The sequence below is a fragment of the Girardinichthys multiradiatus genome, chromosome 17 (genome assembly GCF_021462225.1).
Source record: "Girardinichthys multiradiatus isolate DD_20200921_A chromosome 17, DD_fGirMul_XY1, whole genome shotgun sequence".
Lineage (NCBI taxonomy): Eukaryota > Metazoa > Chordata > Actinopteri > Cyprinodontiformes > Goodeidae > Girardinichthys > Girardinichthys multiradiatus.
The window spans coordinates 27,818,353-27,843,447 of NC_061809.1; the positions used below are offsets into that span (position 1 = coordinate 27,818,353).

Genomic DNA, 25,095 nt, shown 5'->3' on the forward strand with positions numbered 1-25,095 from the left:
ATTTTTGAAGCTTCAAATTTGGCCATTTGTCTGTCTTTGATGTTTTGTCTTTGTTTTGTTGGAATGAATGTTTGTTTATATGTTGCATGAAACAATAATCCATGTTTAGAATAATGTTTCTAAATCCCAGATTGATTAAAACTTGAGTTTTCAGGAGAGTTAAGAAGCAGCTTGTTTCTGAGGTAGGTTCATGTTAATAGTTTTGTAGTTTAAGGTTCATTAAGATGGGTTGGAATGAAGAAACTGTGGTTCCGCCCATAGGCTGCCAATCATAGGTTAGTTCTGCCTGACTCCGCCCACCTACCAGGTTGGTTCACACCTTGGCTCCCATGGTAACGCTCAGTACCTCCCTTCCTGAGTTTTAACATTGTTTAAGAGGCAATAGAATCAAAATGCTTGTAGTGATTGTTGCCTTAAAAACATGTTTTTTTGGATGTAGGATGACTTTTAGATTTATGTGTTTTACTATTAAAAGGTTAATGAAATAGTTTAAACTAGTTTGAAGAATTAGTTTTGCATGCAGAATCATTGGTGATTTATTAGATTGAAAGTTTCCCTGGTACCATTAAGCTAACTGACAGTTCAAGATATGCAAAAGTAAGGAATATATATTTTTGATAAAGAATCTGAGTCATGACTTTATACTTGGTGGGAATTATTTATTAAATTCAAATTTGTAGGGTTTATGCATCTGAATTACATTAGATGTCCATTAATCTAATACTCATCTTCATACAAGACAAATCAGGATGATATGTGACTAATTTATAAGTGAGACATTGATGAACTGAATAATTAAAGTTTGTGTTTAGTTGTTAATGGAACTGAATTGCAGGTAAAAACATCTGGATTTTCTTTATGTTACTTTCGTTAAATTCATAGAGACACATAGTTATGTCAGAATTCATTTCTTTGGTTCTATGTAATATGATCTTGGTTACTAGACGTTTTTTTAAACTTTTTGCTGGATTGTCGCATGGGTTGGACCCCGCGCCAGAAGAGAGGAATGTCAGAATGAAGTAACATGGGGTTCCAAACGTTTTAGCTCTCATGGGAAAAAGGGTAGCTCAGACCTCCAGTGAGGACTTAGTGACAATGCGAGAGAGACGTTGTACTTTGTTTATATAAATGGTGCATAGCTCCCTAAGATCACATTCTGAAAACCTCTCTGAAATTATGGTGTTGATTCTTTTGTGAAATTTTATATCTCCACAGATTAGACCATTTTTGAAATTCTTTCTGGGTATTCTGAAACTATTGAAATATTGACCTGTAATCAGACCTTCCTCAAACATCATGTCACATTTTTGATATTCAGAATATTTAGCTGATGGTCATTGCTAGTATATCAGGTGAAGTCAGAAGATCAATTCTTTTGATTTTGTTGGATGTTTTGATGAAGTTCATGTAGTTAAGCACTTAGGTTTGAGAATGGGACTTTGAATTGAAAATTAGCCAAGTGTTGTGAAGGCTCTACCTATTGTTCTCACTTATATGAGATTGAGACAAAGGACACAGGCAAATCTCAGTCCTTTTGAAGTGCTGTGTGGCAGGTCTCCTAATTTGGACATGGGGATATTGCCAAGATCATTTTCTTCCACATCTTTGTGTGAAGATAGGATGTTGTTTTACTGTCCAAACCTGTCCACTGTGTTTTCTCAAGTTTCACAGATGGTGAAGGCTGCATTACCAGAAACAGCCACTTCCACCCTCCAGTCTTTTATTCCTGGCGACTGGATTCTGGTCAGAGAATTTAGGAGAAAACACAGGAAGTCCAGGGCTGGAATGGCCCATATCAGATCCTACTAGACACCCAGGAAAGCTGCAGGAAAGCTCCAGCTCCTCCAGCTTCAACTGGCTTCCAGGACAAGTCATCTTCCAACTGGATCATCCACGGCCTGAAAGGTGTGAGGACAGCGGACCACCACAAGACAAAGAACTGTAAGCTGATCACTGGCGAGTGATTGAAGAGGTGGTTGAAGAACACTGTTCTTACAAGGGCACAATAATCCCTTGGGCAGTGCAACGTTATTTCAGAATCTACTTAAGGCCATCGCATTGCCTGAAAGTTAGAAATCATAAGGTCATTTGCCTCACTGCGCACACACCACAGTGAGAGACACATAGGAAACATACAGGGAAGACCTCTACACATTTGCACATAACCTTTCTCTGGATGATGGACTGGCGACGTCTGCAACAGAGAGACAGTCAAACATGCGCCATGATTCTTATTCTCCTTAATTTCTTAACATTTGGTGGCTACTAGGGGCTCCTTTGCCTGGACAGCGAGGGTCAGCCAAATTCTTTTCTCACACTTTGACAGCGAGACTGACTCTGAGGAGGAAATCTCAGATGCTTTTATCTAACTTTCATGGTTATTGCTTGATATTTATCATTATGGTATTATTACAAATTTGAATGTGTTCATTTCCACCGTTGTTTAGTTGGACTATGGAAGCCTAACTTCCAACAGGTTAGATTTCCTGTTTCTAAACATATTTCTAGAGGAGCTTCCTACCAGACTGGTAACAGGGCAGCTTGAAGCCACTCAGGAGAGGCAGCAGGATTTTTAAGTTTGTTTATAATTTGTTTTCTTTGGAAAAAACTGTTTGCTTTCAGTACCAGAAGAAAGGACATTCCACTTCAAGGTCACGATGCAGTTAAATGGAAGATGGTCTGTTCTGATGCTAATGATTGATATTGCAAGTATTTTATTACTCTTGTGTTCATTTGGGAAAAGGTACAGCAAAGACAATGTGTGGCTAATCTGAGGAATTATGCTAATAATACTCATCAGCTGATTCGAAGAGAGATTCATTACTTTCCTGACTACTATTATCATGCTGATAATGTCTGGTGGCAACGGATGCATCAAACCGTGAGGAAGATAAGAAATGACAGTTGCTATGTTTGTTGTTTGATTTCACATGCTATTAATGATCAACCATGTTTAGTACCTGTTCCTATTGATACTGCTTTCTTTCCAGATAGGCAACATAACAAGCTGGTGGAGGTTGTTTTTCCTTGGGTGAGGAATTATACAGGTCCTTCTCAAAATATTAGCATATTGTGATAAAGTTCATTATTTTCTATAATGTCATGATGAAAATTTAACATTCATATATTTTAGATTCATTGCACACTAACTGAAATATTTCAGGTCTTTTAATGTCTTAATACGGATGATTTTGGCATACAGCTCATGAAAACCCAAAATTCCTATCTCACAAAATTAGCATATCATTAAAAGGGTCTCTAAACGAGCTATGAACCTAATCATCTGAATCAACGAGTTAACTCTAAACACCTGCAAAAGATTCCTGAGGCCTTTAAAACTCCCAGCCTGGTTCATCACTCAAAACCCCAATCATGGATAAGACTGCCGACCTGACTGCTGTCCAGAAGGCCACTATTGACACCCTCAAGCAAGAGGGTAAGACACAGAAAGAAATTTCTGAACGAATAGGCTGTTCCCAGAGTGCTGTATCAAGGCACCTCAGTGGGAAGTCTGTGGGAAGGAAAAAGTGTGGCAGAAAACACTGCACAACGAGAAGAGGTGACCGGACCCTGAGAAAGATTGTGGAGAAGGGCCGATTCCAGACCTTGGGGGACCTGCGGAAGCAGTGGACTGAGTCTGGAGTAGAAACATCCAGAGCCACGGTGCACAGGCGTGTGCAGGAAATGGGCTACAGGTGCCACATTCCCCAGGTCAAGCCACTTTTGTACCAGAAACAGCGGCAGAAGCGCCTGACCTGGGCTGCAGAGAAGCAGCACTGGACTGTTGCTCAGTGGTCCAAAGTACTCTTTTCGGATGAAAGCAAATTCTGCATGTCATTCGGAAATCAAGGTGCCAGAGTCTGGAGGAAGACTGGGGAGAAGGAAATGCCAAAAGGCCAGAAGTCCAGTGTCAAGTACCCACAGTCAGTGATGGTCTGGGGTGCCGTGTCAGCTGCTGGTGTTGGTCCACTGTGTTTTATCAAGGGCAGGGTCAATGCAGCTAGCTATCAGGAGATTTTGGAGCACTTCATGCTTCCATCTGCTGAAAAGCTTTATGGAGATGAAGATTTCGTTTTTCAGCACGACCTGGCACCTGCTCACAGTGCCAAAACCACTGGTAAATGGTTTACTGACCATGGTATCACTGTGCTCAATTGGCCTGCCAACTCTCCTGACCTGAACCCCATAGAGAATCTGTGGGATATTGTGAAGAGAACGTTGAGAGACTCAAGACCCAACACTCTGGATGAGCTAAAGGCCGCTATCGAAGCATCCTGGGCCTCCATAAGACCTCAGCAGTGCCACAGGCTGATTGCCTCCATGCCACGCCGCATTGAAGCAGTCATTTCTGCAAAGGGATTCCCGACCAAGTGTTGAGTGCATAACTGTACATGATTATTTGAAGGTTGACGTTTTTTGTATTAAAAACACTTTTCTTTTATTGGTCGGATGAAATATGCTAATTTTGTGAGATAGGAATGTTGGGTTTTCATGAGCTGTATGCCAAAATCATCCGTATTAAGACAATAAAAGACCTGAAATATTTCAGTTAGTGTGCAATGAATCTAAAATATATGAATGTTAAATTTTCATCATGATATTATGGAAAATAATGAACTTTATCACAATATGCTAATATTTTGAGAAGGACCTGTACTGTTAGGTAAAGCAGAAATGTTAGTAGATTTTCTAGTGAGACTAATTTAACGTGTGCGTCTACAGGAACTCTTTATAGAATTCGGGGTATTAGAAATCCGATTAAAGATTCAGATATTTGTATTACACAGGAGGAAAGTACACCGTATTTCCTTGGGAAGACAGTAGGTTGCGAAGCTATTATATCTGTTTTATGTGCTTTAATCAACAGACATAAATTTGAGTCATGTCCTATCAGAACTGATCCTTATACTATTTCAGGATCTTTGGTCCCAGATCCCTTTGTGTTAACTCTTAATATTACAGCCTTACCGGATGGAGGTAAGTTGTATGGCATGGCAGGTAAATTAACCAGGGTTTTTGTTACTTTTCCTTTATTAGATGGGTACTCATGTCCTCAGAACATGGTTTGGATGTGTGGAAATAGATTATATCTGTATCTGCCTGCTAATTGGTCTGGAGTATGTTATCTAGCTCATTTACTACCTACAGTCACAACTTATACTTCAATCAGCCTAAGCTATTAGAACGATGCATTTGCAAACTAGAATGGCTTTGGATTATCTGTTAGCTGAGAGGGGTGTTGGTTTTGAAGAATTTTCCTTTAGTTGTGATTATCTTGTAATCAGAAGAAAGGAGTTGTAATAGAAATTATTTTATTAAGTGTTCCAAAGTGTATGTTACCTCACTCCTCAGAACATCTGTGTTAGAGGAGGAAGCTGTAAAAGCCATTATCAGAAGTTTAATGGTTAAAACTCATGCTTTAGGGTGATATCTCAGGAAGGACAGATGGGTTCCTAGATAACTTTGTCACCTCTGAACCCGAGAAGGGTCTGGGGTCATAAAACACAGACTCTTTGCAGTTGAGATAACACTGTCATGTTCTGGTATAAATACTGTGTGTAAATGTTGATCAGGGCTCTGCTTAACTGACTTGCTCGGTGACAGAGTCTTCAAACGCTGAATGCCTTTGAATAAAACTTATAAAGACAAAGTCCGGATTTTCTCTTCTTGTGAGTCAACTTCTCTCCACTTTCATAAGAAAATTCCACAACACTGGTTGTTTACAGAGTGTTGTATCCAAGCATATTCCTAGAAGGTTAAGTGGAAGGAAAAGGTGCACCAGCAACAGAGATAATGCAGCCTTGAGAGGACTGTCAAGTAAAATCCATTCAAGAATTTGGGGGAGTTCACAAGGAGTGGACCGTGGCTGGAGTCAGCACGTCAAGAGCCACTACACATCTTACATGGGCTAAGGAGAAAAAGGACTGGACAGTTTCTCAGTGGTCCAAAGTCCTCTTTTCAAATGAAAGTAAAGTTTGCATTTAATTTGAAACTTAAGGTGCCAGAGTCGAGAGGAAACGTGGAGAGGACTAGAATCCATGCTGCTTGAAGTGTTTATCTGAGAGTGACAGGAAGCTGTATGTGAGCTCCAGACTGCAGCTGCTGCGTGTTTTACTGTGAAAGGATGATCTTGATTATTAGCCAGTGATGTTGGTGGATTATTATGGGATGTTAATGGCTCATAACAACCTGTTCATGTTAGCTGTAGCTTCATAATAATGACCACATGAATGTCACTACAACTGAACGCTGAATTAAATGACTTTGGATCATTTGAGAACAAAATTATTGTTACTTATGTCACGTTACAATGACACTTCCAGCTGAAAATATTTTAAAAAGCATTCCTGTTCCATTCATTCCAGAGTTAAACACTCATTTGTTTACTTACCACTCATTATGTTGCAATTTATACTATAAATGTGAAAATATTTAGAACTTTAAATTAAAAACGACTAATGTGGATTTAGAAAATGATTTCCTAATATTATTAAAATTCTCCAGCTCAGGAGAAGAAAACCCTCCAAACAAGATGGAGGAGAGGACAATATGAACACCTTCAACATTAACCTTTAGATTTAGAAAAAAGGACTTGTGAACATCTCAGCTTCATAGGCAGTGAAGGACTATGTAAACTCATCAATATAATAGTTATGTTAAATGATGTCGTAGTCCAGATGTGGCCCGCAGAAATCTGAAGGAAGGGATTAACAATATTTATATTTATATAACAATATATATATATATATATATATATCACTGCAGTGTAAATAACCATTTGATTCTTTGTAATTAACTTAAGTGTTTTTTAGTCATTGACCTGTTTGTGGTGTTCACAGACAGGATCTTAAGGTATAGCTGTGAGGAAGAGGTTGTCTTGTCTGGAAACCTCAGGATCTCATCTTTGCTTTTCACAGTGATTTGGTTCTGTTAGCTTCTTCAGACCACGACCTCCAGCATGTACTGGAGGGCCTTTATAGCTGAGTGTGAAGTGGCCAAGATAAGTCTGAAGTCTTGGTTCTCAACCTGAAAAAGGCCGACCTACCCCCCTTTGGCTTGGGGGTCAGTCTCTGCCTCAGACGGATTGGGGCTGCGTCTGCAGTTATGTTGGTGCTAATCTAGTCCGTTGTGTTGAAGAACCAAAAATCAAAGGTTGATTTACTGGTCCGTCTATATTTCGACCCTCACCTATGAGAACAGAATCCTGAATAAAAGCGACTGAACTGCGCTTCCTTCATAGGGTGGCTGGAGGATTAGAGATGGGGTGAAGAGCTCCGTCATCCAGGGAGAGCTCAAAGTAGAGCTGCTGCTTCTCTGCATCAATAGGAGTCAGATGAAATGGTTCTGGCAGTGGCAAGTCCCACTCAGAGGAGACCCGGGGGAAGACCTATATATCCCGGGTGGCCTGGGAACACCTCGAGATACCCTGGAAAGAGCTGGAGGATGTCACCAGGAAGAGGAATGTCTGGGTTACATCCAACCCCAACTCAGGTAGGTGGATGCACAGATGGGTTTTCTTCTTCTGTTTTTGCAACCATGTCAAATATTACAGAGAAGTGCTGCTGAATCAAATGCTGGTTTGTAACATTTCTGAGTAGCTGTGGAAATCTTCTAGTGGTCCCTGCATCTGGCTGAATAAACCTTATTTTCCACCTCTGGACACAGATAAGCCTTTCTAATGAAAAATGAGGCCATCTGATTAAGAAACCTTCAGTTAAAACAGGGCTAAAGCACACACACACACACACTGCTTATCATTTCCACATCCACAAAACCATTACTTTATTGGAAATCGCCTCATCTGGCCTCACTGTCAGACTTTATAAACAGGAGAAAGAAGAAAAGAAATAATTTAAACTTATTAAACAGAAAAAAACTAATTCCTTTCTTTCAAGTCGCGTCTTGAATGCAGCTGGGATATGGGAACACTGCACGGCTGTATAAACACATTCCACGCACATTACTAACATGCTTCTGTACTCAAACGACTGTCTGGTTTAAATTTGTAAAATAAAACAATGGCAGGATCTACAAAAGCTGCTGAAAATTTTTAAAAAAGAAACGAGGAGAATCAGAGGCTCTCCAAGTGTTTTTGAAAACATCTACTCTGTAGTAAATTCACTTTTTTCTCAGTTAGATTATAAAATGTTGTCATCTAACCTTTCTTGTTCAAGATCAATGCAAACAAAGTCAATATTCTTCTAAAAAAGAACAATATTCTTCACTTTAGAGGTTTGATACATTGTCTTTCTATAGATAAAATGAATGACTTGTAAATCTTTGCTTAGTTTTTTATTTCAACTCTGCACCATCGTAACGTTTTCCTGACAAGGCTTTCGGATTCAGACGGCTTTAATTACCGTTTCTCCTCCGCTCGCTTTGAACTTTGAAAACCACCCAAAGAACTCAGGATTCGTAGCTAATTTACAGCAACAGTCTAAATCCGTCCCCACACGTGCTCTTTGCTTCGGACCAAAGCCTCTGATTGCGATTAAAGTGTTTAATGTCTGCTTTGGGGGAGGTGCGGGTATTTCAGGAGAGGATCAGCACAGTTCCTAAAACCCTCCTTCACTTGTGCACCCAGATTATATGATCTGACATGATCCTTGTCAGATCCCTGTTTTATTACAAGGCAGCTTATGAAACAGCAGCAACCTCAGGGAGAAATGTACTTATTGAGCACTGGCGTGGGCATAACCTCAAATCAACCCATAGGAGATGAGATTTATCCAAAGTAGTCAGTAGCTGCTATAAACATCTATATTTTGCAACTTATTTCTGGTCAAACGAGAGGATAGCAACTGATCTTATGTTTTCTACAAGAGAAGAAGTTCCTTATCTGTTTAAAAAGCCAACTTTGAGGAATTTAAAGCATGAATGAGACGTTCAGTTCATACCACAACACCCATTTCTGAATTTCTGTTAAATCATGAGTTAATTTCTGTTAACAACATAGCCACATCTGAGCCTGACTAAGACTAGACTTGTAGAACAAAGAAATTACCTAATTAGTACCCGTCTGACAACATGAAGTAGGCTAAAAGAAAATCGCAAAAACCAACAATCATCCACAGATCTAAAGAAATTAAAAAACACCTGAGAAACATATTTAACAACATTTCTAAGGCTTTTTATTTCATTTCTTTATTTAAAACTTTATTTTGCCAGGAGGATCTAATTGAGGTTAAAACCTCATTTTCAAGGGAGTCCTGGCCAAGATAGGCAGCAGCAAGTACAATTAGGTTACATAGATAGGCATAAGAATATAATATAATTTATGGCTCGGGCGCCAGAGAACCAGTGAGAACCATTATCCATAGGTGGAGTAACAATGGAAAAGTGGTGAACCTTCCCAGCAGTGGCTGGCCTACCAAAAATATTCAGAGAACAGCAGTGACTCATCCAAGAGGTCAAAGAAGCACCCAGAACCACATCTAAAACTCTGCTGGCCTCATTTAAGGTCAGAGATCAAGATTGAACAATAAGAACGAGACACTGGGCAAAAATGGCCTCCATGGGAGGCATGGGAGAAGATAAAAGAAGAACTTTTTGGTAGATGTGTATTACAGAAAACGACCATCATACCTATAGTCAAACATGGTGGTGGTAGTGTGATGGTCTGGGGCTGTCTTGCTGCTTCAGGACCTGGACGACTTGCTGCAATTGATAGAACCACGAGTTTCTATTATTAGCAGAAAGTCCTGAAGGACAATGTTCGGCCATAAATTTGTGAGCTTAAGTTTAGACACACTTGGGTACGCAGTAGGATAATGATCTGAAGCACATCAGCTAGTCCACTTTTAAATTATTTTAATGAAGGTTTTGGAATGGTATAGTTAAAGTTTGCACTAGAATCTGGTTGAAATGCTGTGCCATAAATTTAAACAGGCCGTTTATGTTCAAAAACTATGCAGTTAGCTTGAATTAAAATGATTCTCTACCACTTTTTTCTGCCACACTTTTACCTTCCACTCAACTTTCCAGTAATATGCTTGAATACAGCACTCTGAACAGTCAACGTCATCACATTTTCAGCTTTTCATCTCGTTTATTAGTCTAATGCAATATTCTAATGTTCAGAGAAAGTGAATGTTGGGTTTTCATTAGCTTTAAGCCATAATCATAAAAATGAACAAAAGCGAGCAATAAAAATAAATCGCCCTGTGTGTAATGAATCTATATGTAGATTCTGAATGTAATTAAAAACAAACCTGACTAAATCATTTTTATGCCCATTGCAAGAAAGTTTGGCTTCTTGGAGGCAAGACTTCAGTAGAGTACAGAATATCTATTAATTATCTCTGTTATGTTCCCTGCACCAGCAGAACTTCGAGAGATTATCAGAGCTCTGCTCATACAAACACCAGAGTGGATTTGCCCTGCAGCCAGAGATTCATCCTGCAGCAGACAAAACACACCCAAACACAACCAGCACATGAGTTCAAGGCAGTGAATGTGTTCTTATGTGCGAGTGGAATATTATCTTATCAGTCAGGAGCCTCGTTGTGGGAGGTTTAATGTCTAACTGCTCAATTAGAGACATTAATCATCACACAGCATTAAAGCAACACAAAGTGTTGATGTTCAGAGTTTTTTAAGGTCGGAGGCTGACAGAGATCATCTGTCCAAATCTGACAATAATAAGTTTTTCTGCTCTAACTGAGCAGCTCTTCAAACACATTTTTCATCCTTTTCAGACAAAAACAGTTTGGAATAATAGATTTCTGCCAGAGAGCGAAGAATGATGTTTGGCTGTCCTAATCAAACCCTCCGCTGCTGAGTTTCTGCCACCAAAACTACATCCCGTGTTGGATTGATTTTTTGTTCATGTTTCAGCTAAAAATCTGTACAAGCTGTTGGAAGCGCTTCAGTTGGAATAAAGAGGCCAAAGCTGCAAAAAGCGACACAAACAAATTACGCAACAATGGGGAGACGCAGACCGGCTTTCAGAAGAATGAAAGAAATGAGGATGAAAGAACAAAATGACCAAAGAGACAGAAACATCAGTGAAAAATGCTCACAGATGCAGCTGGAACATAACCACAAAAGGAATGGGCTGAAATCTGAAGTAATATACATAAAGGTTAAAACCATGATGTTAAATCTACAACTGGTCACAGAACAATTAATTAAACGACTGAAGAAAGAAACAAGAAGACCTACAACAACAAAACAGACAAAAAATAACAAAATGAAAATAAAAACAGAGACTAAACTACTGGCAGAGACTTAAAGTGACACAAACAACTAAAACTACACGTCAGTTCCTCCTTTTAACCTCGTTTCAGAGCAACGCATTGCTGCGAACAAACCATTTCATATTCATGTACTCAGTATTGCCACATCTTTCAAGGCTTAAAATCAATTATATCATACATGGAATTTAATTCACTGGTGAATTATTAACAAAAAAAACTTTGTTCTTATTATTTTGGTCCTGCTCCCCTTTTAGGACAGTTTTATAAAATATAACATACATATGACAACTGAAGAGACATCCTGCTGCTAGTATTATTTATTTATAACCTCACAGAAGAACGCTTCGGTAGGAAGCCATCAAGAGGAATGACGAGGATGAAAATGAATCAAAAAGAATATGAACCAGAAATAAAGACTGAGATGAATCACGAAAAAGAGACAGGAGGAATGAAGAGAATCAAATGAAAGGGGAAAAAATTACAAAATAATCAAAATGGAAAAACAAAAATAGCAACAAAATATAGGATGTAAATTGGTAAAAACACAAAAAAACTAGTAATGTTCAACATAAACAGACTCAAAGTGAGTAAGTATGTTGTAGCAAACAAGCATTATGGCTTTTCATCCCATTGTGAACTGGTCATTGAGCCAATGAAAAGAGAGGCTGGGATATGACATCACCGATGAGCTGGTTTTTGTAAAACTTAATTTAAAACTATGCATTATAAACATATCTGTAAGCATAAAACAAACTATCACCTAACTAATAACAATAACTGCTGTTTCTCTCTCTGAGTCTCCTCCTCTCTCCTGCTCTTCAGTTACTCCTCTGCCTCCTTTAGTGATAATGGGACGTGTAATAAATGTAGCATTTTTGTAGCTTTGGAGGCGAGGGTGTCGGAATTGGAGGCCCGGCTCCGCGCTGTTGAAAAACCAGCAGATAGCCGAGGCCCCTTAGCCAGCGCGGACCCATCGAGGGTAGCTCCCCGTAGCAGTCCTCCAGCAGAACCCGCGCAGCCGAGGCTTCAGGCCGGCTGGGTGACGGTACGTAGAAAGCATAGTCCTAGATCCCAGCCCACAGGTCTGCGTTTCTAACAGATTTTCCCCGCTCAGCGACTCTGGTAATTGGCAGCTCCATAGTCAGAAACGTGGCACTAGAGACACCAGCGACTATAGTCAAATGTCTGCCAGGGGCCAGAACGGGCGACATCAAATCCTACCTGAAACTGTTGGCTAAGGATCAGCGTAAATACAGTAAGATTGTTATTCACGATGGCGGTAATGACACCCGTTTACGTCAATCGGAGGTCACCAAAGTTAGTGTTGCTTCGGTGTGTAAGTTTACCAAAACAATGTCGGACTCCGTAATTTTCTCTGGTCCCCTCCCTGATCTGACCAGTGACGACATGTTTAGCCGCATGCTGTCATTCAACCGCTGGCTGTCTAGGTGGTGTCCAGAAAACAATGTGGGTTACATTGATAACTGGCGAACATTTTGGGGAAAACCTGGTCTGATCCAGAGAGACGGCATCCATCCCACTTTGGATGGAGCTGCTCTTCTTTCTAGGAATCTGACTGAATTTATTAGTTCTCCAAAACTCTGACAACCCAGGGTTCAGACCAGGAAGCAGGGTCGTAGTTTAACACTCCTCTCTGCAGCTTCTGGACTACTACCCACCCATTACCCTATTAAGACAGTGTCTCACCCACGGCCAAAATTGAATAGATTAACAAATAATCTAAAAGGAGGAAATCAGGAAAATCTCATAAAAATAAACACAACTCAGACTTAAAAGAAAAATAAAACAATTAAATGTGGCTTACTGAACATAAGATCTCTCTCTTCAAAGACTTTGCTAGTTAGTGACCTGATTTGCAAGAATATTTCATTATAGTAGATCATTATCAGACGATGCTGTAACAACCTTTAAAGAATCTGTTCCACTTTTAATTTCCTCATTATCACTGAAAAACACAGTGGAGGGCAATAATTCTGTTTCTGCCCCTTCACAAATTGATTATCTTGTTCATAGTGTTTCTTCATCATTGCATGATGCATTAGACGATGCAGCCCCGTTGAAAAAGAAGGTAATTATTAATAGGAGGCTGGCTCCTTGGTTTAATTCAGAGCTGCGTACTTTAAAGCACAATGTTAGAAAATTGGAGAGAAAATGGCGCTCTACACACCTAGAGGATTCCTACTTAATCTGGAAAAATAACCTACTGTTGTATAAAAAGACACTTCACCAAGCTAGAACAGCTTATTTCTCATCATTAATAGAAGAGAACAAGAATAATCCTAGGTTTCTCTTTAGTACAGTTGCTAAACTTACACAGAGTCATAGCTCTGTTGAGCCATCCATTCCCTTAGCTCTCAGCAGCCATGACTTTATGGGATTCTTCTTAAATAAAATTGATTCTATTAAAAATAAAATATTTGACATACTCCTGAAGATGATTACATCATCCTCAGCAAGTGAGACAACATTGGAAATAACTGTAGAACCTGATTTGTGTTTGGACTGTTCTGATCCAGTGAAGCTTCCTGAGTTATCAGAAATATTAGCTTCATCTAAACCTTCAACTTGTATGTTAGACCCAATCCCAACCAAATTATTTAAGGAAGTGTTCCCTCTGATTACCAGCCCCATTTTAGATAGGATTAATCTATATTTAGTAAATGGATCAGAACCACAGGCTTTTAAGGTAGCTGTAATTAAACCTTTACTTAAGAAACCTTCGCTTGATTGAGATGACTTGAAAAATTACAGACCTATATCCAATCTTCCATTCTTATCTAAAATTCTTGAGAAAATAGTTGCTAATCAAATGTGTGAACATTTATACAGCAATGACCTGTTTGAAGAGTTTCAGTCAGGCTTCAGAGCTCATCATAGCACTGAAACAGCTCTGCTGAAAGTCACTAATGATATTCTTATGGCCTCAGATAATGGACTTGTGTCTGTTCTGGTTCTGTTAGATCTCAGTGCTGCATCTGATCCAGTCGATCATAATATTCTCTTAGAAAGGCTGGAATATGCTGTAGGGATCAGGGGAACAACGCTAGGCTGGTTTAAATCTTATCTGTCTGAAAGATTCCAGTTTGTTCATGTAAATGATAAATCATCTTTAAACTCCAGGGTTAATTGTGGAGTACCACAGGGTTCAGTACTTGGGCCAATTCTCTTTACTATATATATGCTTCCAATAGGTCAAATTATCAAGCAGCATGGGATAAATTTTCACTGTTACGCTGATGATACTCAGCTTTACTTATCCATAAATCCTGATCAGCCCAACCAGTTAGATAGACTACAAGCATGTCTTGAAGATATAAAAACTTGGATGACTTTAAATTTTCTGCTTCTAAATTCAGACAAGACAGAAGTTGTCGTCTTTGGACCGGAGTCTTTAAAAAAGAAACTGCTTAGTTAATCACTTAACCTGGATGGCATTAAATTGACCTCCGATAATAAAGTAAAAAACCTTGGTGTTAACTTTGACTAGGACATGTCATTTAAATCCCATATTAAACAGATTTCTAGGATTTCCTTCTTTCATCTCCAGAACATTGCCAACATTAGAAATATCCTATCCAGGAGTGATGCTGAAAAACTAGTCCATGCATTTGTTACTTCAAGGCTGGACTATTGTAATTCTTTACTATCAGGATGTCCACAAAATGCAGTTAAAAGCCTTCAGCTGATTCAAAATGCTGCAGCAAGAGTTCTGGTGAAAATTAAAAAGAGAGATCATATTTCTCCTATTTTAGCTTCCCTTCATTGGCTCCCTGTTAAATCCAGAATATAATTTAAAATTCTCCTCCTCACATATAAAGCCCTTAATGATCTAGCTCCATCATACATCAGAGATCTGATTGGTCCATATGTTCCTAACAGAGCACTTCGTTCTCAGACTGCAGGTTTACTGGTGGTTCCTAGAGTCTCTAGAAGTAGAATGGGAGGCAGATCCTTTAGTTATCAGGCTCCTCTCCTGTGGAACCAGCTCCCAGTTTTAGTCCGTGAGGCAGACACCCTGTCTACTTTTAAGGCTAGGCTTAAAACTTTCCTTTTTGATAAAGCTTATAGTTAGAGTGGCTTAGTTTATCAGGGAGGGAGCCTCCCTCCCTCCCTGTTGGTTGGAGTAAGGGGGAGTCAGGTTTAGCCTAAACCGGCTCAGTTATGGTTGAGGTCCAAACACACCCTCCATTTCTGCTACCTGTATGACCTCTTCTCTTTTCCAATGGTTATAATCAGTCTGACAGAGAGAGGTATCCCAATCCTTGTGGTTTTTAGTAGAACAATGACCATCAGTGGGACCCTTTGCGAGGTTCCTTGAGACGACATTGTTGTAAATAATCGCAGTTTAACAAAATAATCTGAACTGAAACTATCTGTGTAGTTATGCTGCTATAGGCTTAGGCTGCTGGAGGACATAATGACCACTTTCACCCTCTTCGCTACATTCTCACACTACTCTCCAATTTTGCATTATTTGCTGTTATTTCAGCTTTTAACTTTGTTCTCTCTTTTCTCTTCCTAGAAGCTACACCTGGCCTGACTCTGTGTCTACCTGTGACACCTTTCTGGAGAGGAGCATCATCCGAGCTTCTGCTGGTAACAACTTAATGCTCACCTTCTACAGATGATCCACATGGCCCTGTCTTTCAGTGTTTAACCCTTTCTCTCTCCTAGACATGGCTACTGACTGAGCTTCTACTGTAACTAACTCTATGTGCTTCTTTCAGACTCTAACCTTGAAAACTGGCTCAGAGTTTATCTGTTCTTTCTTTCTAGATGAAACGACTAAAGGAGCTACATCCATTAACATTTACTTTTCCTTCCCATAGAAAGTACTCCTGGATCAGTGCTTCTTTGTTCTCTTTGTGTCTCTGCTCTGTTCTCTCAAACCCCCAGTCGGTTGTGGCAGATGGCCGCTCACACTGAGCCTGGTTCTGGTTCTGCTGGAGGTTTCTTCCTGTTAAAAGGGAGTTTTTCCTCTCCACTGTCGCTACATGCATGCTCAGTATGAGGGATTGCTGCAAAGTCAACGCCAGTGACTGTCCACTGTCTCTACATGCTCATCCAGGAGGAGTGAATGCTGCAAGTCATTGACTGGATGCAATCTGCTGGGTTTCCTTAGATAGAAAAACTTTTTATCCAATTTGAATAAATAACTGAATCTGACTGAACTGTTCAATGATTAGGATTAATTGGAATGTATGAACCTGACTGTTGTGAAGAACCTTGAGACGACATGTGTTGTGAATTGGAGCTATATAAATAAAACTGAATTGAATTGAATAACAGAACATTGGTCATGTGACCGGCATGTGTTACAGTTTCTGACATAAAATCATTAAGTTATTGGCCCATAGATTTATGATGGAAAAAAGTAAAACAAGATTTAAAAAAAAAAAACAGATAAATAATAAGAGTGCTGAACAATATGAAAGTCACAAAAAGCTGCAGAACAGTTGAATGTTTGCGACTTGCTCCTTTGTGGACGATTGTCAGATGTAACATTTGAAGCTTCAACTGCTTATCGCCTCTTTATTACCTGGACTTCCTGCGAGATTTAACTTCCTGATGGCTTTACTGTCCTGAATGCGTCTTAACAGCCAAGAGAAGAGCCTGGAACAAAAATAATACAAATAGAGCAGCTGATCAACCCCCAACGGACCGACATTCTCTTTCAAATAAGACCAAGGAAGCCCTGCTTAACTGTTATCTTCAGACATTACTGCAGGATGAGGAAATATTGTAACAACTGTGTTGGGTTTATAAGTATCTATAAAGCTCAGAACCAGGAATTGTCTGAATATCTTGTAATTAATTAAATGCATCTCAAATTAAATTATTTGTAAGTATGGCTGCCTTTGGACTCGGGATCTAAATTTTGACAGCAACATAAGCTACCATAATCCTAAAAATCTTCCCAGGACAAAGTGTTTTCTGTCAGAAAAGGACACAGAAAACTGGTGAATGTCTTTATTTTCAGTAGGTCAGGTTACTGCAACAGTGTCTCTGTAATTAAAAAAAAATCTAGCTGTAGCTCATCCAAAAGGCTGTGGCCTGAGTCCTGACCAACACCAGGAAATGGATCATATTAGAACCAATTCTTGGCCCCAGGTTCTCAGAACTCAACAACGTGAGGCAGCATTTAGTTTATTTGCTCCTCAGCTATGGAACAAACGCCCTGAAAACCTGAGAGGTGCAGAAATTGTTGATTCATTCAATGTCCTATAAAACACTTTGCGTTACTTTGCATATGAATGGTGCTGTATATTAATAAACCTGCCTTGCCATAGATATAAACTGGACAACTAAAGAAAGAATTAGCGTGCACAAAACAACTATCCATGCTTTTTATGAGCAGAAATATTTCCAAAGAGACGGATAAATAATGCTAAAAGTGTAGGAGTCTTTTTTCAGCCAGCTGACAGGCTGTGTGCAACAGCGGGTGCGGGAGTCTTCTCCACATAGCTAGAGAAACCTCTTGTCAAAACAATACGTTCTAGCATCTCATTAAAACGGCTTTAAACTGAAAGACAGACAACTCGAGCAGTTTTTGACAACTCTGTTGGACCTTGATTCCAGTAACCGGGCCACGCCTATTAAAAACTGGGTTTCTTTGCTATGTTCTTGAAGCTCAAGGTAGTGAGAGGGGCTAAAGTTTGGTTAACTATTTGTGTCCTTGTGGAGTTGTGACAGAAACATTTTAAGGCCCTGAATCTGAGACTTTCAGGCGCCGGCTCATGTTTTTCTACCCAGGACAGATAAGAAGGCTGAACAACAGGAAGCTGTACAACAAATAAAACCATTAGGTCTCTGGGTTCTAATGGAAAAACAGGCTATGTATAGCTGCAGGACACAAATTACATTTCATACATTATTATCTTAGTTATGTAACGGATGATTATCTGCTGGTCCTCGCAAAATGAGACTGTTGATCACAAGACTGTTCGACATTTCACGAGAAATTTCCTAGAAGTGGAGAGGATTGGCCTGGAGAAGCAATACCGCGAGAAGTTTGAGTCATTTAGATGTTTTTATTTTGTTTTCTGTACAGCTACTAAAAGAAATGCAAAAACACAACTGCCAACGAAGGAAAAAAGCATCTTAACAACTTAATAAAGAAAAACATTAATCATAAAATTGGAAAATAAACCAAGAGATTAAGTATTAATTTTAATTTAAGACAGAATAAAATATGATACAAGACAGAGAGAGGAGGAAGAAAAGCTTAAAGACTTCATAAATTATAACAAAGACCAGAAACACAAATAAAATGATGAACCACAGAGAGTGAATCAGGTCTATGTGTAAAATTCAATGCTCTGAGAAGAAAACATGTAAAAAGCCAACGATTCCATGCAGATTTAGCTGCAGGTCGGTGCTGATCATGGTGTAACTCCAGCTCAGTCATGCTGGGTTAATTTATCTGCTCAGTCTGAGCCTCTACAGACTGGTTCACTCACATGGCTTTAAGCATCATCCTTCTACTGTTTGAGTATAGATGTAGAGCCCTTTGCTGCCACCTGGTGGCAATTCAAGACTCGTTTAAGCTGTTTCTAATGAAATTATCTTTTTTTTTCTACACAGAACTAACTCTTCATTAAAACCAGATGTGTTTTTATCACCAAGTCTCTGGCTGCTGAATTTTCTGCTGGAACAAAAAGTTTCCACAGGGTGAAATTCAAGAATCCCTGTCAATAACATAAACACAACCCAAATTCAATTTGCTATCCACTTACATAAAATTTGAATCATCTTTATTGTCATTATGTGTACAACAAAATGAATCAGTGCATTAAAGAAGCAACATGCCCTAAGCCAGGGGTCTGCAACCTTTCCAATCCAAAGAGTCATTTTTGCTCTCAGTCCAGCTAAATAAAACGCGTTCAGAGCCACAAATGTTACATAATCTACTTTAAAAAAAAAAATAAAAAAGTATCAATATCTACCATAAAAATTTGTTATCATTTATAAAATATCACCATTCTGTTTCTAGTTTTGGTTTATGAAATAAAGAAAAACATAGTTTCACATCTATGATCTAAGAAAAATAGGTCTAAAATATATTACTGGTATAAATATATTACTTCCATGAAAAAATTAAAAATTACTAAAACCTTGTTTTGTTATTATATCTATATTTAAAAACATTAGTTGATTCTTTATCATTTTTAGCCAAAGTTATTAAGAGTCATTGTGGAAGATCCAAAGAGCTACTTGAGGCTTTGGAGCCACAGGGTGCAGAGGATATGTTGCTAACAGCCCAGGAGAAACACTTGGGTCAGCCAAAACTCTATTCAACATATCGGTCCATTTGAATTGTTTTCAACAACTTAATCATCTGCTAATGTTTTCAAGCATCTAAATAAAAAAATTCTGTTGATTTTAGTTCTAACACACTTCATTTCAAAGTCATGCTTTTCCAGCGGTTTTTAAAGCATTTTGGACATTTGAAGACATAAAATATTTCATCTTGACTTGCTTTATTAGTAGGCTTATTTATAGGGTCCAAAAAACATGAAATGACACCAGTCTGAAACTAGCATGTAGCATAGTGCTTATACTGCTTTTTTGGCATCTGGATTCATTTAGCCCAGCTCCATTTCAAAATCTCCAACTCTTTTACTTGCCAAATGTGGACTGGATTATTTTTTAATAAATGCAAAATATTTACCTACAATTTTTACTTAAAGAACATTGGTACCTTTGTTTAATTTGTTAAAAGTGTAAAGCGCCGTTTGGTGTTTTAACCAGACAGCAGATCCAGTTTAACCTGAATTTGATGTTGTCTAAAGTCCAAAAAGCAGTAAAATGTGCATTTAGTCAGCAAGTCAAAAACTAGAAAGCTGATGGGTAAAATGTTAAAATCAAGATTTGATGCGTCAAATATAAAACAACGAAAATACGACAGCATGTGTAAAGGATTTCAAGATGTTTGCCGTTAAAAAAGAAGAAACAGGAAAAAAAAACATACTCTATACTTTTCCAGACCAGGAACATGGTCAAATAAACATTTAAACTTTTCAAGGAACCCTGACACACGTTTCTTTTTAGCCCAATGTTGAAAGAGCTTAAATAAAAACTAGCTTAAGCGGGGTTGAATATGTATAATCATGCCAATTTAAAGAAATGTAAATAACTTAATTTCAGAATTTAGCTTATTTGAAAAAACGTGTTCAACTCCGTTTTTGTTTTAATGCCACATGAAACTGTTGCTGTTTGAAAAATTATTTTACAGTAATTAACTTCAATTTTTTGCTTTTAGAAGCCAATTAAATTTCTTAATTTTCTTACAGAAAAAGATAAAACCTAACCAAAGAACATTTGTGGAATATTTTCTAGTAATGTATAATATATATATATATATATATATATATATATGCTAATTTTGTGTTGAATATTAATGTAACTTCATTACTTTTTTACCTACACACCATATTTGAAAGTTATTTTAACGCTCTTTCATGTGAAAAAATTACTCATTGAACTCTTTTTAGTGTTAAAATCTATCTGACTTACCTGCGGTCATTTCTGAACGCTTTTCGGCTTCTTCTCCTTTTTTGTGGAAACTAAAACCGATAACTGACGCTAGTTAGCTAGCTAGCCTGCGTTATCTTGTCCGCCAAAAGTCGAAGAGCGCCGAGTGTTGCGTCATGACGTGACGTAGGCACGTCATTCCCACGCCAGACAGGTTGTTGCTTGGGCGGAGGTTTCAAAAAATCTTTATGTTAAGTTAAGTTTTGCGGTGCGACATTTGTACAGTTACAAACTAAACAAAATACACAATACTTAACATGTTAAAGTTAAATCTTTAAGTATGTTTCTAAATGTGGCAGCTGAAAGCAATATCATTTAAAAACGTACATGTTTAGCTAAATATTTACCTGGATTTATCCATTTTATTTGGAACAGCCATATTTAGAATAAATACATAGCCACGTAATCAACTAATGACACAAAATGTTGGAATGTTATGAATAAATAAGTTATATTAATGCAATCACAGTAGTTTGTTTTATGGTCGAATTAAATAATGACATTTCTCGATTTTTAGGTTTTAGAAAAGAGAGAAAATATCACAGATAGAAATTGATACCAATAATAGATTTTCTTGTAATGAATGTTTTGGGTGACAAAGAAGATAATCATTTTAAATGTAAAAAATAAAATTAAAATAAAAAGCTGCACAACTTCAGGACAAAAAAAAGCTTTAAAATGTGTTCCTTGTACCATTAGTGTTATTCTGTTGTGGATTTTCTATGCAAACATCATATGAAAACATGACAAGGAACTACTGAAAACTTGCATTTCTTGTAACCTTTAAAGTAAATTAGAGCTCCTTTATAAGGCCCTAAAGAGCCACATGCAGCACTGGATCCGTTCCTCTTCAGCTCTTCTTCAGCTCTTTCATGTCTTCTACCAAGACATGAAAGTCCACCTAAACTGACAGACAATCAGAGAAGCAGCCAAAAGGCACATGGTAACTCTGGGGAAGGTGCACAGATTCACAGTTCAGCTGGGAAAATCTGGCCACAGAAATTATTTGAGTACTCCTCAGATCTGACCTTTTTTGAAAAGTGGCGAGAAGAAAACCATTGTTGAAAGAAAGTAAATGGCCTGAATCTATATAGCGCTTTATCAAGTCCCCAGAGAGCCAAATGTGCTTTACACTACAATCAGTCATCTGCCTATTCATTCACACATTGACAGTGGTAGACTACATTGTAGCCACAGTTGCCTTGAGGCAGACTGACAGAAGTGAAACTGCCATACAATCGGCACCACCGAGCCCTCTGACCACTATCACCTGGCAAGGAGGGTGAGGGTCTTGTCCAAGGACACAATGACTGAGACAGACAGAGTGGGGGTTCGAACCAGCAACCCACTGGTTACAGGACAAACCTCTACCACTGTTGCCCCAAGAAGTCCTGTATGCAGTTTGCAACAAACCATGTAAATGAAACCAAAACTGAACTTTTTTGGCCTACAAACAGGGCGATATGCCTGGTGGAAAACTGACACTACACTCCATCCACAGAGTTGGAGGTAGCAGCATCATGCTGTGTGCATTTCCTCTGCAGGACAGTCCTGGAAGAAAACCTACTAGAAGCTGCAAACCACTTGAGACTGGAGCAGAGGTTCACTTTCCAGCAGGACAACAACTTTAAACATACAGCCAAACGTAAAATGGGACAGTTTATTTCAAAGCAGAATCATGTGTTAAAAGGGGCCAGTCAAAGTCCAGGCCTAAATCCGACTAAGAATCCATTGCAAGACTTGCAAACTGATGTTCACAGATGCTCTCCATTCAATTTGACTTAGCTTGAGCTTCTTTGCAAAAAAGAATGTGTAAAAATGTCAGGATTGTTGTATCAAGTATTCCCAGTAGATTAAATTAAAGCATATAAATGCTTTAAACATTGGAGTGTTAAGATTATTGTCTGAATTATTGCAAATGTGTTTGTAGGAGATGAGGTGAACCACATGACATGGTATTTCAGTGTCATATTATTTAGTAAAAGTCATAAAAGTGCTGATTTCTAGTTTGAAGTGTTGCGATGCCAATCTTTACCATAAGATGGAGACAAATGCAAGGTTATCTGAACCCTTGAAAAGATCCAGCCTGGACTGTTTGTAATTCATACTGACATGTGTTAATGATCCCATTCTAATTTATGGGTAGTCATGTGTGGAAAACTGAAAGAGGAATCTGGTTTAATACAGTACATATAACATAGTGTCCTTTAAAGTTAATGCGAAGCATTTTAATTTTTATGATTTCTATTTATTTGAAAAAAAAAAAAAAAAAAAAAACGAAATAAAAAGGCATCTAATAAAACAATATAATTACTAAGTTAAAAGAAAAAAGAAATCCTCACATTGCTCTGAGACTAATTGGCCACTTTAGCTGTCAGTCACGCTTTTAACCCCGCCCTCGGCGGCTACACACCCATCTCCTCACCGGCGTTTCATTCATTTCGTTTCGCCCCTACTGGTTTTATATCTGCGTGGGTAAAAAGGTGACGGCGGGGTGAAGATAACATCTAACAGAGTACTCTGCTTGAGTGCGCGCCCGTGTGTGCACGTGTCTGTTCCTCCTCTTCTTCCTCCCTCCTCCTGCTGCTCCTCCTCAGCGTGGAGGTGCGGGGCCACTACTGGCTGTGCGGTTGCGGCACTGGATGGATGTGAGGAGCATGTGTGCGAGTGAGGAAGCCTCGGGCGGTGCACACAGAAGGAAATAATTGACATTTTTTGGTGCTTTTTGTATTGTGAAATTTTTGCCAACCTACCTGCCGATCGGTCACCTCCAATAGGGCGACATGTCAAACTCAAACAAAAGCAAGAAGGACAAAGAAATCCTCGCAGAATACGAGAGTCAAGTAAAAGGTGAGGTCATTCAGTTTAATCGTGGATGCATTTTCGCACTTTTGCATGCACCTGGCTGCACCACTCATGCACATGCATGCGTGCAGGGTGTGATTTTGCATGGTAGCTGACACCTCACAGTGAGACGTCAGGATTTCTGGGTTCATCGTGAGTGCTGCATGGAGCCTCAGGGAAGGAGGAGGATTGAGAGGTGTGTATGTCTGTAGTTGCATATATGCATGCATCCATGTGTGTGTGATTTTAGGTCTGAAGCTGCTGATTTCCTGGTGTGTCTGAGATTTATCTGGGATTTTACCTGCAGACATGCCCAGGTAAAACAGTGTCTGCCCCAGAGACGGTCATGCTGGATGACCTTTCATTTTCATCACATGCACCAGATCCTTGATCCTTATGTCCCTGTGGTGTGAATGTCAAAATCTCCAGCCTTTAACACCTTAAAACAGCCCCTCAGCTAACACATGACTCCTCACATAATCTCCTCTCCCATGATCCCCCATTGGCATCTCCTTACTTTATCTGTTTTTTTCCATCCAGCACAAAGAATTGACTGCCTGAGTGATTAGGTTTAATTGAGACTATCTTGAGGTGTGTGTTGCTGTCTTTTAAAGTGGCCTTTGCTCTGGCCTTTTGCCAAAGCACACTGGGGAATGCCCTGCCTTATAATAACCGCCTGGACCGAGTCACCGCCTCCCGGTCCTCCTGGTCCTCCTGGTCCTCTGGCTGCTTGCTGCGCCCCTGTCGCCTCCTGCTGATGTCCAAATGTATGGATCTGCTGCTGTAACTATGTGCTTTCCAAGTCTGCCTCCTTGTTCTAGCTCCTGATTGGTCGATGCAGAAGGTGGTGTGTAATGTATACACAGGGGGTGGCCGCCGCTCCCTCACAGGGGAGGTGAGGTGAGCCTAGTGGAAAGGTAGAGGGGGTGATTATGAACAGTGCTGACAATACACATTGGTGAGCTTGATAATGCCCTGCTTGGAGAGGTACTGCATGCTCCCATTGGCGGGCTTGTGACACCTCCTCGTTCTGAATGATGGAGATGAGGATCGCTCTAATGAGAAAATGCAAATTAGAAGTGGTGTTAAGAGAAAAAGCTCTAAAAGGAGGAAGACGAGAGCAGAAATAGAAGAGATGTGGTGTTTCCTTCCTCACATGGCTGCTGCAGATTCTTTAGTTTCTGCTTGCGTCTGCATGTCAGTGATTAGAGAGATCTCAGTCTGCTTGTCATTTCTTCATATTTCTCCTTCAAATCACCAAGACCTTAGCGTTGTCTTTTAAAGAGGTCTTGATCAGAAGTTCTTCAGGGCTTTTAAAGGTCTATCAGAGCTTTTCTTTGGACCTTGGATGCTTTTTTTTACTCATTTTCAGTCAGCTGGGAAATGGTATCCACCCCCTTTACGGATGTTTTAATTTTCTTGGTTTTCACACGGTTAAATGTTTCAGTTCAATGAAAACATTTCTATATAAGACAACCGGGCCTTGGCTGAAAATGTA

General features: G+C 39.1%; 2 protein-coding genes across 2 annotated transcripts in view; one reads left to right on the forward strand and one right to left on the reverse strand.

The window, feature by feature from the left end:
• The window catches only part of LOC124883387 (arg8-vasotocin receptor-like), a 62,643-nt gene extending 41,781 nt beyond the window's left edge, over nucleotides 1-20,862 (reverse strand). The window contains exons 1-2 of the transcript XR_007042192.1: nucleotides 20,736-20,862; nucleotides 16,759-16,832 (exon numbers count right to left, since the gene is read on the reverse strand). The gene's annotated coding sequence lies outside the window, so the exon portion shown is untranslated. The remainder of the gene's footprint in view (nucleotides 1-16,758; nucleotides 16,833-20,735) is intronic.
• A 2,337-nt stretch (nucleotides 20,863-23,199) lies between these two features.
• The window catches only part of LOC124882908 (SLIT-ROBO Rho GTPase-activating protein 1-like), a 49,000-nt gene continuing 47,104 nt past the window's right edge, over nucleotides 23,200-25,095 (forward strand). Inside the window, exon 1 of the mRNA XM_047389561.1 lies at nucleotides 23,200-23,603. Coding sequence (XP_047245517.1) covers nucleotides 23,537-23,603 — 67 coding nt within the window. The 5' untranslated portion in view covers nucleotides 23,200-23,536. The remainder of the gene's footprint in view (nucleotides 23,604-25,095) is intronic.